General features: G+C 46.7%; 1 protein-coding gene across 1 annotated transcript in view; it reads right to left on the bottom strand.

Annotated features, from left to right (window-relative positions):
- Positions 1–15347, bottom strand: part of PLRG1 (pleiotropic regulator 1) — a 25746-nt gene continuing 10399 nt past the window's right edge. Inside the window, exons 8-15 of the mRNA XM_033060553.1 lie at positions 12053–12145; positions 11552–11701; positions 11342–11443; positions 9456–9558; positions 8772–8880; positions 6336–6475; positions 4654–4847; positions 1–1902 (exon numbers count right to left, since the gene is read on the bottom strand). Coding sequence (XP_032916444.1) covers positions 1843–1902; positions 4654–4847; positions 6336–6475; positions 8772–8880; positions 9456–9558; positions 11342–11443; positions 11552–11701; positions 12053–12145 — 951 coding nt within the window. The 3' untranslated portion in view covers positions 1–1842. The remainder of the gene's footprint in view (positions 1903–4653; positions 4848–6335; positions 6476–8771; positions 8881–9455; positions 9559–11341; positions 11444–11551; positions 11702–12052; positions 12146–15347) is intronic.

The following is a 15347-nucleotide window of genomic DNA, read 5'->3' on the forward strand; positions in this document are numbered from 1 at the left end:
TTCTGATCTCTCTTCAAAATGATCAGGAGTCAAATAAATGCAGTTTTTAAAGCAAAGTGCCAATACAGAAAAGATGCGCTAGAACTGTGGCCCACAGCTAGAGCTGTAATTTCTCCTTCCTCATTCCAAACGATAAAAAAAAAAAAAAATAGACACTTCTTTAAAAAAATCCAAAACAAAATGAAACAAAAAACAAATCCACAACAATCCCACCTCTTTTCAAGTAAGTTGTTTCTTTTCACTCTGGTTTTCTAAAGAGAATTTCACTGTGAGCAACAAAATTCTGTATTACACTGATAATTCATCTGATTTCTGGAATGAAGCATTAGTAACAACACGCATAAGCCAAAATCTGGATTTTTAACTGTTATATTAGTTAACATACAAAGAACTGCAATCAAGATTAGAAAAATTCAAATTACTACTCAAATAAAACATGCTTAACCCAACTCATAAATACCAAATATTCCCCTTATTTTGTAAAGTTGCTTCTGACAGTAGCTGTCAACTAAATTTCAGTTATTTATGCGGCATGGACTCCCTTAAAATGACATTGTCAAACATTCAGATTATAAATACAAGACATCCTTTGTATCATAAAAAAGAAAAAAAAAGTCATAATATAAACAACGCATAACTTTTACCAGCTTTTTGTAAATTACATTGCAAATAACTCATTCCTCTATTATACATCCTAGATTTGAAAAGAAGTCAAACTGGTAGAGAATAGAAATAATTATTGTGAACTGCTTGACATTAATGCTTGATATCAATGAGGCCACAGATTAATTCTCAGCATCTACCCAGCGTAACACTTGCCAATGCAGCTATTAACACTGCTAGCAAAGTTGCCAATAACGGAATGGTTGGATTACAAGGACTTTTTCCACTGCCCTGTGGAAAGAAAGTACTTAGAGCAGCACAGACATCACAGATAAGCAGTAGCAAGGAGGTTTGCATATTTACTGCTTGTTACGTGACTATTTGTAGAGCCTATGAAAGATCTGTCCCTTCAAAAGTACAAACTATCTTTCAGTGACAGTTTATTTTTAATTCCTTCCTAAGATCATGGGAAGACAGCAACCTGTAAAAAAAGGCTTAAATGACTTAAGAGCTTTCCTCAAGCTGAGTTTTAAAATTTCACTGCCCTTGACTGTCTAAGAGGAAAAAACAAATAGTTCATCTACAAAGAAAGTCAACTGGTCCTGAGAACAAAATTATTTGACAGTAGTCCTTGCTACAGAAGACTCTGAAATAACATAAATGAAGATGAGTGCTTCAATTTGAAAGCTTTTCTGGGGAAAGGTACAGTTTGAAGATCCATTTCATTCAATAACACAGCACCAGCAATGCTCAGTTGCTGTGTTTATATAGCAAACTACCTTATTATTGTGCTGTCCTGCTTGTTTCTAAATTACTCTGTAACTCTGTACAGACTTAGCCTATGTACAATAAACAATACTGGTCCAAAATCTGAAAGTGTCCCTAAGGAACTTCCAGAAGATTATTTCTATGCATAAACTTACAATTAACTTTTGAGGTCAAGCAAGGGTGTTTCAGACAACCTAGCTCATCAAAATATACTTATAAGAATTTATTCAGTGTAACTCTAAAAGAATAACCACCTGCACATCTTTGAACTATGCATGATCCACAAAGTTAAGATTTAACTGGAATCGCAACAAAAAAAGACAAAATGAAAGAGAAATAAAATTTATTATAAAACATGTTGAAACAGCAATGACTTGGTTGACTTCTTGTTCTGCTGTTCTGGCAGAACAAAATGTGACTGAATGCTCTCAGGAAAGCCAAAACAAAATTACAGAAGTATATGTTGCTGCACTAAAATCGCTTTCTCTTGATAATTTCTGGTTTCCAGTTGACAGGATGGGTTTCTTCAGTCTAAAGGGAGAAAAAAAAAAAAAATCTCATGAGCATTTCTTTCAACTATAATTACGATCGCTTTAAAATGCTACTTACGAAGTGTAGTGTATGTCCATATTTCATATGTAGCATTATTAATAACTAATCTACAATGCAATTAATTTACCCAAATTAAATTTTCTATCATGTCTGTCTGAAGTACATACTTGTTCTGTTCTTGTCCTTTTTTTTCCAACGAGGAAAATGATCAGGTTGCCAGTGGCATTTCCAAAACAACACTGTGGTTATCAAAGCACATGAACAGGAGTTGCCAGTGACAGGCCTTCCAGACATATCTACATCAGTATTGGTAGCTGTCATGGAGTGTATTTTGCCCAACTTCCAAATAGATAAAAAATTCCTGATTCTTTATATCTAAAAGTTACTCCAAGTCTAATTCAGTGCAAAGTTCTAACGTTTAATAAAAACTCTTATATTCTTTATATTGAAGACATACACTGATAAACTATACAATCATCTGCTGTCTTCTCCACCAGTAAATTACAGTAGTTTCACGAATACAAGCCGCACGGATTATAAGCCGCACCCCCGGTGCCTCGACAATGTTGCTGTCTTTGTCAATAGATAAGCCGCACCCCGAATATTAGCCGCACTTTCGTTCGTCGCGAGAATCCGTGCGCAGCTTTCACAAATTGGCCAATTAGTAACAGGATCGCGGCATAGCGGGCTTTACTGGCTCGGGGCGGGGCCAGGAAGGCTCGGCCCGCTCATGGTTGCCGACGGGGTCGGGTGGCCCAGCTCAGCGCCACGGCTCGGCGGGGCTGGCCGGGTGGTGCTGCCGCCGCCGCCGCCGGGCTCGCTGGCCCCCCTCTCCCGTCAGCACCGCCCCGCTGCCGCGTTCGCTCGCCCGGCTGGCAGGGCTGCCGCCGCCGGGCTCGCCGCCCGCCCCGCTGCCGCTTTCGCTCGCCCCGCTGCCGCTTTCGCTCGCCCTGCGCCGCACCTCGCGAGCGCCGCGCCCGCCCCGCGGCGCTTTCGCGAGCGGCGCTTTGGCGAGCGGCGGCGGCGAGCGGCGGCGGCTCGCGGCGGCGGCTCGTGGCGGCGCTTTCGCGAGCCGCGAGCGGCGGCGCTTTCGCGAGCGGCGCTTTCGCTCGCCGAGCGCCGCTTTCGCGAGCGCCGCTTTCGCTCGCCCCGCCGGCAGGGCTGCCGCCGCCGCCACCAGGCTCGCCAGCCGCCCCCTCCCATCTGCACCGCCGCCGCGTTTCCTCGCCCTGGCCGGCACTGCAGGCCCCCGCACCGCCGGGCTCCCCCACGCTGCTGGCCCCGATTCTGCTGGGCTTCCCCCGCTGCCAGGCAGCCCCACCCGCCGGCCTTCCTGCTTCTGCCATGCTCCCCTGCACTGCTAGCCCCAGTTCTCCCGGGCTCCCCCGCCATGCTGGCTCAGGCTCTGCCGCCCTCCCTGCCCCGCCCTGCTGGCTCAGGCTCTGCCGCCCGCCCCCACACTGCTGGCCCCGCCTCTGCCAGGCTTTCCCACCTCTGCCGGGGCCGGCCGGGCTCCAGTTTGGCTTGGGGCTGCCGCGGGCTCTCACTTCCGTGTTGGCAGCTTTTAGAATTTTGTTAATAGATTAGCCGCCCCGGAATATTAGCCGCACTTCCGGGTTTCCACCAAAATTTTGGTCAAATTGGTGCGGCTTGTATTCGTGAAATTACTGTAATTCAGATTTTAGAATAACAGTTTGAAAATAAACTCTTTACTCTAAATTCTAAATATCGGCAAAGCCAATAACTAATCCAGATCATATAAATAAGTGCAAAACCTTTAAAGTGCAATCCCTTTGCTGATTCCCATGCTTTTATCAATATAATCCTACACAGTTCCCCACTAGGTTAAAAATCCAATGTACATTATTGTATTCAGATTTCTCCAAACTTCACCACAAAGGCCTTTCACAGAAGAGTTCACAGACCTGACATGTATTTGTACTACAGCATATAACAATAATTAGGAAAGCAGAAATAGGCTACTGTCCTGTTAATGCTAACACAGAGGTCTTTCAATCTTCAACAAAATGGATTACAGTAATTTCATGAGTATAAGCCTCACCCTCTTGACTAAAATTTTGGTCCAAACCCAGAAGTGCAGCTTATAATCCGGAGTGGCCAATATATGAACAAAGTTCGGGAAATTTGCCAACCCAGAAGTGCGAGCTGCGGGCCGAGCCAAGTTCACAAATTGAGCACCGGCCAGTAAAACCCACAATCGCGCGATGTTACAAAACAGTTACTCTGTTGAGCGGTGGGGGGAGTGGGCTCCTGCCAGCACCACGGGGCAGCGTTGGGCCGGGACGAGCCCGGCGGCAGCGGTGCAGGTGGCAGGCCGGGGCGAGCAAGCCCAGTGGCAGTGGTGGCAGTACCACCTGCCAGCCCCGAGCAGCCCTGCCAAGCGGCAGCGCTGAGCTGGGCCACCCAGCCCCATCGGCAGCCCCAAGTCGAGCCAGTAAATCCCATGATCACGCAATTCCGTTACTAATTCGTTACTTTGTTGTGTGCAGATGCAAATGAAAGTGCGGCTTATAATCTGGTGCAGCTTATATATATGGACAAAGAATGAAAAGTTGCTGACACCCGGAAATGCGGCTTATAATCAGGTGTGGTTTATACTCATAAAATAACTGTACGTAAATCTACTGTATGTGCCCTACTGATATGTGTTATATTTGTCTGAAATTTTTTGTATTTTATGGAAATATCTTAAAAATAACACTAACATACCGCAGTATCATCTTCTTTGTATACTTTTATGGTTTTATCAGCTTCAGCCGTTAGCAATCTGCTTTCTGACTGGTCAAAAACACAAGCAAATATTCCTGATTCACTGTCCAAAGAACCCGGCTGTACAGCTGCATGTACTCTCTGGAAATTGTATCCAGTTCTCCAGTCCCAAAGGTGCATAGTACCATTATCAGCTATAATGAACAAACAAATAAACTTAGTATTTTTACCAATTAATGTCTGTTTTCTAAAAAACGGCATCAGGAACAACATGAATACATCAGAAATACATCACACAATATTCATGTGAAATAGCTCAGTACACCCTATACATTTTCTTATTTCTGCTGTTTGCCTTCCTTAGAATCTCACCCAGATTTTCATCAGATAACCCACAGAGATGATACACTACATCACAGGGCAACTGCGGCAAGTTGTTTTGCAGGCACAGTAAGAAACTGGCATTCTGAATATCAAGTTGCCTGCTCAGTAGCTCCACTGAAGTTGAATGAAGAGGCATCATACTCCCAAAGAGATTAAGGATGTTAAGGACTCTTACTTAATGAAAAGCAGGTTTAATGTTTGCAGAGATTTTATTCCAAATCCAGTTTAAACCACTGCCAATATTGCTGCTACTGGCATCAGCTACAGGGCATTCACAGCAATCTGAACTCTCTATTCAGAAGGATGCTCTCAAGAAAATTTTTCAGTTACAAAACTCAATACCCTTCCAAAGCATTATCTAGTCAAAAGAGATCGATTAAATTTCTCCACAGCTGCCAGCTAGACAAGAAATTCAGATGGTTCAAGAAGGGTATTTCTAACAGCAGAAAACTTCAATGTAAAATCAACTTCTTTTAATTCAGCATCACTTTCTCTGAAGCTGCTGTAGAGAATATGAGGATGTAAAGGGGAGAACTGATACTCAAATTTTAACTTTTAAAAAGTTGCAACTAATATTATTAAAATGATAATCGGTTTTTTATGTGGAGAAGGTGTTTTCTAAGATGCAGCTACTACTAACATAAAAAAGTCTTACAAGGATGTTCTGAAACTGTCTTCAAATAATAATAATGACATATAACTCCATTCCAGTATTTTGTGAACTTCTTATTCTTACTGGGGATGAGCCAGTTGTCAAATACAGCTTTATCCAAATCTTAAAATCAAGGGCCCCTTTTACACATAGTTGGAAACATAACCAGAGTAAGGTGACAACGTAATTGGTTGTTTCCCAACTCCTGCTTAGCACATTTCTTAGTCCACACCCCTAGTCTACAGGACCAAGGGCACATGGGACCAAGTGCCTTATTCCCAATCAGGTTTAGCAGGAGGCTTCTATATCCTCTATCCAGTCTCACTGCATCAACGTGCAGCTAACTCTAGAGAAGGCACCAATGACCAGCAGATCATACAGGATGGCCTTGTAGAAGCAGCCAGCTGCGAAGAGGCAACCTCTTCCATGCAATACATTAGAAGTCCTTCAAATTTATTTTATTTGCATGCAGCTCAGAAATATCCAAGGACATGAAAGCGGCCTTATTTACTAACGAAACGAAATGGTGTCCTGCAGCAGACTGACAGGTCTGGATATGGCAGAGCTCCATGAGCACCTCTGCCTAAGGACCTCCAGCCACATGTACATGGGGGAGAGAAGAGGAATATGTATTTCGCATTTTTACCTCCTGACACCAGAACACCATCGGAATTTACAGCCAGTGTGTTTATAATAGCATTGTGACCAGAGAGGTTCTGAATGAAGTTTCCATCTGGGAATTTCCACTGCTTAATATTATCTGGAGAACCAGATGCAAACGTGTAACTGAAAGAAAATAAATACAGTATAATAAAGTTCAAAACAGTTGTAGTGAGAGCAAATGTCCTTCATTAAAACTACTGCTAAATGCTAGTTGAAAAATTACTTAATATTAAAACTGTTCTTCTGACATGCTTATTCACATGAAACCAAGCAATTTTATGACGTCATGAATTACCTATTCCTACATTTTCTTTCCACTTTATAACATCCTATATACCATAGGGTTTAATATGCAAACAAATGTTTAAAATGCACATTAAGCTCTCTTCAGTTGTTATTCTGCAAAATTTTCAGGTATAAGGACATCATCAGCAAAGGTAACAGGAAAAAAAAAGGCAACAAATCCCAAACATAGGCTAATGGCTAGTCTTCCGAAATGACATAAGCAAGGAAAAAGCACTGCAAAAATATAACTAAAAAAGATAATTCCTTCCCATGAGTTACTCCAAAATAAAAATTTCCTTCATTTAAAGACAGGCAAGCAGTTACATGGTTATTTGGGTAGCACACGCAAAAGCCTGTAGGATACTTTAATTTTCCACAAAATAGAAAAATGAAGAAAATACCACAACACCAAAAAAAAGAGAAATACTGAACTACAGGCTGACAGTTGCTACTGTTTGACAAGAACACTTCAAGTTTATTTTCAAAAAGGTGTAGTTGATGAAGTTGAAACCTGAATTACTTTTTTTCAGAATGTAAGTATAACTAGAGGTTTTTTCTATAGCTATAGAACAGGCTGCACAATTTTTCAGGCACACATTGGAACAAGAGTTCATCCATATGAAAGATTCAGAATTTCTGATAGAAATGAAAGAATGCAATTCTAAAATATTAAAGGCGCAGAAGTACAGTAATTTCACAACCAAAAGGCACACCGGACTATAAGGGACATCCCCCGGGAGTCGGCAAATTTCGCAACTTTGTAGATCATATAAGGCGCACCGGACTATAAGGTGCACTTCTTTTTTGCAGCAAGGATCCGCGCCCTCAGCTCCCCCCACGCGGTTGCTGGCCAAGGCCCCACCTCAAGTCGGCTGCCGCAGCCCCGCCTCTATCTGGCTGCCACAACACTGCAGCCCCGCCTCCAGCCGGCAGCCCCGGCCCTGCAGGCACCCAGCAGCCCCGGTCCTGTAGGCACCCAGCAGCCCCAGCCCCGCAGGCACCTGGAAGCCCTGACCCTGCAGGCACCTGGAAGCCCCAGCCTTGCCTCCAGCCAGCAGCCCCAGCCCCGCAGCACCGCAGGCACCCAGCAGCCCCGGCCCTGCAGGCACTTGGAAGGCCTGGCCCCACGGCCCCACAGGCACCCAGTAGCCCCGGCCCTGCCTCCACCCGGCAGCCCCAGTCCTGTGGGCACTCAGCAGCCCCAGCTCTGCGGCCCTGCAGGCACCTGGAAGCTCCGGCCCCGCAGGCACCCAGCAGCCTCGGCCCCGCCTCCAGCCAGCACCCACGGCCCCATGGGCACCTGGAAGCCCTGGCCCCAAAGGCACCCAGCAACCCTGGCCCCGCGCCCCCCACAGGCACCTGGCGGTCCCAGCCCCGCAGGCACCCATCAGTCCCGGCCCCACAGTCCCGCATCCACCCAGCAGCCACAGCCCTGCCAGCTCCCCCCGCGGCTCACAGCTCGCACTTCCGGGGTGGCAAATTTCCAAACTTTGTCCATTATATAAGGCGCACTGGACTATAAGGCGCACTTCTGGATTTGGGCCAAAGTTTTTGTCAAAAGGGTGCGCCTTATAGTCGTGAAATTACTGTACTCAATCAAAATACAGCATCTAAATTCAGAGCACTTTCAAGAACATCTGCTTCAAAGCTTCAATTCTCACAGTAAGTTTTATTTTAAGGCCAGTTGGACTAAAATGTTTTGAGCAGTGAACCACATATTTAAAACAAAGGCCATTCTATTAGTCACTCTCTCCTTTAGGATTAATCACATGTGTGCAGTGGCACATTACAAAACTACTGCAATTCCTGCTCACAACCATTCACTTACATATTTATTATTAGCCTTAAGAGCACGTATCACCAAATTTTAAGGACTGAATGAAAGGCACATACGTAAGTAACTCTGTAAGACATAAGACATTCTCAGGATTGCTAATGTACAGCAATGTTAATACTAGGGAAGCCAAATCAGTGCAGTAAAATGTATCTGATAATTGATACGTATATTTTTGCATCATCCCAACTGCATTCGTTTCTCGCATTATTATGCTCTACCATTTTAGTTCATCTTTCACTTTGGCTGTCTTCAATTCTCAAAGAACTGTAGAAGTGTAACAGAATAAAGAAAACTTACTGTCTTGGATGTAGCACTACTGCTCTCACAGATTTCTTGTGATTTGTTAAAGTAACACGAGATTTTCCTGCCACCAAGTCCCAAAGCCGTATGGTAGTATCATGACTGCCTACAATGAGAAGAAAATTTAAAAAAAATAGTAGAAACCATCACCTTGATTTTATCACAATCACTACTTTGCTAAGGCAGCCAAAATTATGTGAAAGAGATAAAAATGTGCTAATGCCACCTCAGATGAAGAAGATGCCAGATTGCAAAAGTATTTATACTCAGCTTTAAATCCAAGAACTAAGAAGTTACACTGCAAAGTTGGATTTTGACATAATGGGAAAGAAGAGGAACACTTAACCACAGTACTGGACACTCCCTAACTGAAATTTGAAGAACTGAAATATCACAGAAAATGCAAGTCTCAATACATATTATAACACAAACGAAAACACCAGAAATAAAGGAAGTGCAGAAAAGTGCAGAAAAGCATGCAAACAATGCACAGCCATATTTGCCTAAACATACCATTAACAGTATGTAATGACCATTCCATGGGCCATTTACAAGAGAAACTAGTATGAGATCTCAGCAAATTCACCAAGATAACATTATGAACATAATACAACTACTGAACAAACACATTCATCATTAGGTTTTTCAATCATGTTACTCATGAAACTACACATACTATACCTGTAATAATTTGCGGTTCTGCAGCTTGGCACTTCACAGTTGCTACCGCATTTGTGTGTCCTGACAGTGTGTGCACGCTGGCTTTTGTCCTTACATCCCAAATCTATGAATTCATAGCAAATACGTCAGAGGTCAGAAACAGGTGCATATTCAATGTATTTTAGGCACCGTCACTGATTACAGTAATTTCACGACTATAAGGCGCACCCTTTTGACTATATTTTTTCCCCGAAACCGGAAGTGCGCCTTATAGTCCGGTGCGCGCCTTATCTGAGGGACAAAGTTGCGAAATTTGCCAAACCGGAAGTGCGAGCCGCAATGGGGGGGCGGTGCCGTGGGAGCACCAAGTCACGAGGGGGGGCGGGAGCGGGTGGCCACAGCAGGCAGGAGCCAAGAGGGGAGGGAAGGAGCCAGCGCCGGCCCGGGCCCGGGCAAGGGGGAAACGAGAACCCGGGCGGCCCTGACCCGGGCGCGGAGGGAACGAGAAGTGCGAGCCCGCAACAGCCCCGAGCAGAGCCTGCCTGGCGGCAGCATCGAAGCAGCAGCGGTGAAGCCCCTGCAGCCGTCAAAAGGTGGTGCCGGCCGAGCCGCTGTGGCTGCCAAAAAGCGGCGGCGGCAAAGTGGCCGTGGGGAAGTCCCCGCGGGCGCCAAGAAGCGGCGGCGGGTAAGTCCCAGCGGGTGCCGCATCCCGGCGCCAGCCGAGCCCCCGCGGCCACCGAATCGCGGAGCCGCCCGAGCCCCCGCGGCCGCCGAATCGCGGCGCCGCCTGAGCCCTTTGCGGTCGCTGAGAAGCGGCGGCGGGGAAGCCCCGCAGCTGCCGCATCCCGGCGCTAACTGAGCCCCTGTGGCCGCCGAGAAGCGGTGGCGGGGAAGCCCCTTGCGGCCACCAAATCACGGCAGCAGCCGAGCCCCTTGCGGCCCCCAAATTGCGGCGCTGCTGGAGCCCTTTGCGGCCGCCGATTCGCGGTGCCCCCGGAGCCCCTTGTGGTCGCCGAGAAGCGGCGGCGGGGAAGCCCCCGTGGCCGCTGAGAAGCGGTGACAAGTGGTGCAGCCCCGGGGAAGCGGAGAGAAGTGGCGCAGCCGCGGGGAAGCAATGGCAAGCGCCGCCGCCGGCCACAGGGAAGCCGGGACGCAGCGCCGTTGCACGGTGGGAGCCGGGTGCCGTGAGCCGTGCCAGCCGGCGCCGGGGACGGGCCAGAGTGCCGGGGCCCGCTGCATGGGGAGGGTGCCTGGGGCTGCATTTAAAGGTTACACTGATCTTTGAAAAATGTTTGCAAATTGAGCACCTGCCAGCAATTCATTACTTTGTTGCGTGCCGCGCGGCTCCTCACTGCAAAAAAAAAAGTGCGCCTTATAGTCCGGTGCGCCTTATCTGATCTACAAAGTTGCAAAATGTACCGGCTCCTGGGGGGTGCGCCTTATGGTCTTGAAATTACTGTACATAATTTCCTTGCCATAGTCCTAGAGATTAAAAAATGGTATTTAGGTGGTATTTTTTACCCAATCATTTATCACCGAACTGCTTCAGCTGACAAATCTCAAGGGGAGCAGGAACCTGCCAGTGAACTTTCAGGCAAGCGGATAATTTAAGTCACCATAATCTCATATCACCTACTAAATACTAAGCAATCCTACATATAATATGTGATCTACCAGTACGTAGATCTACCAAATCTACCAAAATTAAGAAATAAAATATTATCTTGGCATGGCATGTTCATGCATTTGGACTTCAATTTTATCAACAAGGTAAGACAAAGTTAACACAAACCATCTTAGCATTTCATCTAAATTGATGCTAACTTTAGCTTAATTTCTCATTTTTACAACTTAAGACATTGAAATACACGTATCAAGATGTTAAAACACAACAATGCTATACTTACTCGTGCTGTTGAATCTCTGCTACATGTCACCAGCACATCTATTGTTGGATGCAAGTCTAAGCCATAGACAGCACTTAGATGCCCATGGTAATGTCTGATAACCTAGATGAATAGAAACCATGCAAACTAGTAATTAAAAGAATATTCTAAATGCTTTGATTTCTGTATTTGCTACTACTGATTCCTTCCATTAAAGAAACTGCAGCTTACCTTATTGTATTCAAGATCCCAGCATTTCACTTGTTTGTCTTCTCCACAAGAAAAGAGGTATGGACTTCTTGCACTTACTATCACCCCTCGTACAGTACTGATGTGTCCCGTCAAAGATAATTTCAATTTGCCACTAGCAAGGTCCCAAATCTGCAGGAAAATAGTATTTTAAGGTAGACAGGAAAAAGCTACACAGTGAGTCTGAGTAAACAGCCTAGATGTAATTGAGCCTGCCGCGATGTAAGTTAAAAATACAGTCACATAAACACTTGCCCTCCAGATCTTACCATGTAATAAATGAAATATCAAAAAAAGAACTAGTGCTACTCCACAAATCCTTTATGTCAAGGTAATAAAAGAAAAAACGTTCTACAGTTCATTATTCCACAATCAGTAAACAAGAAATTCTTTGCAAGGGCTGGAAACATTTTTAAATAAAAAGGGAACAAAAAAAACCCCACCCCCTGCAAACTTTGTCAGTCATTTCTTCCAACCTATTACCTTTATGGTTCTGTCAGCAGAGCCAGTGACAAACCACTGATTTCCTGGTTCTACTGCAATACATCTCACCCAGCCCAGGTGACCACTGATAACCTTCAGAAAGAAAAAAAAAATTTCCAGATGAGAAATAATACAGTACCTTTTGATGTAATTTTCCTTCTCCAATACTGAAATTTGCTAGTACAGTAATTTCACGATTACAAGCCGCACCATTTTGACTAAAATTTTGCTCCCACTCTGGAAATGCGGCTTACACTCAGGAGCGGCTAATATGTGAATAATTTTCTGAAATTTCCAACCCCGGTAGTGCAAACCGAGGTGCCGAGTCGAGCACCTGACAGTAAAACCTGGCATTGCGCAACTGTTACAAATTGGTTACTCTGTTTCGCGGAAGGTGGAGCCAGCTCAGTGTCAGCAGCACGGGGCGGGGGAGCTCCCTCCTTCATGCAGCGCAGCCCGGGAGAGACGAGGGGCTCCCTCCTGCTGGCCCCACGGCTCGGGGGGAGGCGGGGGGCTCCCATCCCCACCTGCCGCCACCGTGGGTGCCAGCGGGTTCCATCCCCACCTGCCACCACCACCGTGGGTGCCAGTGGCCTCCGTGTCCCCCTGCCACCGTGGTGCAGCGCCGGGCCGGGGCGAGCAAGCCCAGCAGCAGTGGCAGCCGGCCCCAAGTGGCCCCGCCGAGCTGGGCCACCTGGCCCCATTGGCAGCCCCGAGTTCTCACAGCCCGAGCCGAGCCAGTAAACCCTGCCATCCCGCAATTCTGTACTATTTGGCAACTTTGTTGCACACGGGTCCTTGCTGCGAATGACAGAGCGGCTTATAACTGGGTGCAGTTTGTGTATGAACAAACAACGAAATGTTTGCCAACACCCGGAGATGCGGCTTATAGTCAGTGTGGCTTGCAATCGTGAAATTACTGTACTTAACAAGAAAAGTCAAATGTGAAATCAGATCTGAAGACAGCTTGATTTCTACTTCAATTAAACAAAGGGAAAACTAGACATTTACATACACCAGACTTTGGGAAGCTTCAATATGTAAAGATCCTGTTCCTATAAGCAACTTTTTCACATCCTTTCAGAGTTCGTAACACCATGGTTCAACACTTGATGCTTTGCAAAGAAAGACTGTATTTGAGCACAGATTCTTTACGCTGCTGTACAGTCCTTAAACAAAGAACAATTACAAAAATATTGGCTATTAAATCACATTTCTATAATAACCACTTAAAGCACACCATCACCTTATTTTCCCCAAAGCAGGGGTAATATGAGAGTTGGACACTTTCCAATAATAAAATAATGGAGACTAATCTCACAATATTCTGCTAATAGATGCTTTGCTTTCAGCAGCCTGTTTCTCTAAATCCTCCATAGTCAGACAGCTAAAAATCAAACCCAATAGCTGGTTTCACTGGACGCCATGTTTCATGTACTGTCATACAGCTCATTCCAGAAGATTTAAAACACAACAAAGTTTCTTAGCCAGAAATACAGTAATTTCACGAATACAAGCCGCACAGACTATAAGCCGCATCACCGGGTGTTGGTAAACATTTCGTTCTTTGTCCATAAATAAGCCACACCTGAGTATAAGCCACTCTGTCGTTCGCAGCGAGGACCCGCATGCAACAAAGTTGCCAAATAGTAACAGAACTGCGGCATGGCAGGGGGTTTACTGGTTCAGCTAAGTCTGTGCAGGCTCGGCCCACTCGGGGTTGCTGATGGGGCCAGGTGGTCCAGTTCGGTGGGGCCGCTTGGGGTTGGCCGCCACCTCTGGGCTCGCTCGCCCCAGCCCGGTGCTGCCCCTCAGTGGCAGGCAGGGACAGAGCACCCCCCGCTCCCGCCGCGGCAGCAGCAGGCGGGGACGGAGCCTGCCTGCTCCTGCCGCGGCAGGCGGGGGCTCCAGCCCCCCGCTTACCCCACAGGCCGCGGGGATGGCAGCACGGAGTCTCCGCCTTCTCCTCGAACCGTGGGGATGTCAGCACAGAGCCCACCGCCTGAAGTAGGGAACTCGCCTGCCTCCCTCCCTTTCCCCGCGCTGCCGGCGCCGAGCTGGCCCCACCCGCCATGCAACAGAGTAACCAATTTGTAACAATCACGAAATCCCGGGTTTTACTGGCAGGTGCTCGGCTCGGCACCCTGGTTGGCACTTCTGGGGTTGTAAATGTCAGAAAATTATTCACATATTAGCCGCTCCTGAGTATAAGTCGCATTTCCGGTGTGGGAGCAAAATTTTAGTCAAAATGGTACAGTTTGTATTCATGAAATTACTGTACTTTGGAAAGCTAAAGTGGTCTTTTCTGACCACATGAGACCACAGACACAAGATTTTAAGATAAATACCTAGATTTCTTCCTAATATAGGAGTAGAAATGGGCTTTTCTGGGGAGAAATCTAAGAAATGAATACAGTATTTTCATGATTGTAAGGCGCACCCTTTTGACTAAAATTTTGATTGAAATCCGGAAGTGTGCCTTATAATCCGGTGCGCACCTTATATATGGACAAAGTTCGGAATCTTGCCAACCTGTAAGTGTGAGCCGCAGGGGCTGGCGGCGGCTGCGGGGGCCGCGAGGGGCGGTGGTCGTGGGGGCCGAGTCGCAAGCTCAGCCGTGACGGCTGCGCCAGCCAGTGGCGTGTGGGTGTGCCAGGGCCCGCGGCACAGGGAGGGCGTCTGGGGCTGCGTTTAAAGGCTACACCAATCCATGAAAAATGTTTGCAAATTGAGCACCTGCCAGTAAACCCCGTGATTGTGCGATTCCATCACTAATTCATTACTTTGCTGCGCAGAGATCCTCATTGCAAAAAAAAAAATTGTGCCTTATAGTCAGGTGTGCCTTATATATAGATAAAGTTCGGAAATTTGCTGACACCTGGAGGTGTGCCTTATAGTTGTGAAATTACAGTAATTTCACAATCAAAAGTCGCACCTCTGGGTGTCGGCAACTTTTAGGTCTTTGTCCATATAGAAGCCGCACCTGATTATAAGCAGCACTCTCATTCGCGGTGAGAATCCATGTGCAACAAAGTAACAAATTACTAACAAATTAGTAACAGAACCGCAGGATCACGGGGTTTATTGGCTCGGCTCAGGGCTGGGCAGGCTTAGCCCGCTCGGGGCCGCCGATGGGGTCAGGTGGCCCAGCTCGGTGCTGCCGCTTGGTGGGGTCACTCAGGGCCGGCTGCCGCTGCTGGGCTCACTTTCCCCGGCCCAGCACTGCCCTGCAATGCTGGCAGGAACCCGCTGGTACCCACGGCAGCAGGCAGGGCCGGAGCTTGCTGGCACCTGT

The sequence above is a fragment of the Catharus ustulatus genome, chromosome 5 (genome assembly GCF_009819885.2).
Source record: "Catharus ustulatus isolate bCatUst1 chromosome 5, bCatUst1.pri.v2, whole genome shotgun sequence".
Lineage (NCBI taxonomy): Eukaryota > Metazoa > Chordata > Aves > Passeriformes > Turdidae > Catharus > Catharus ustulatus.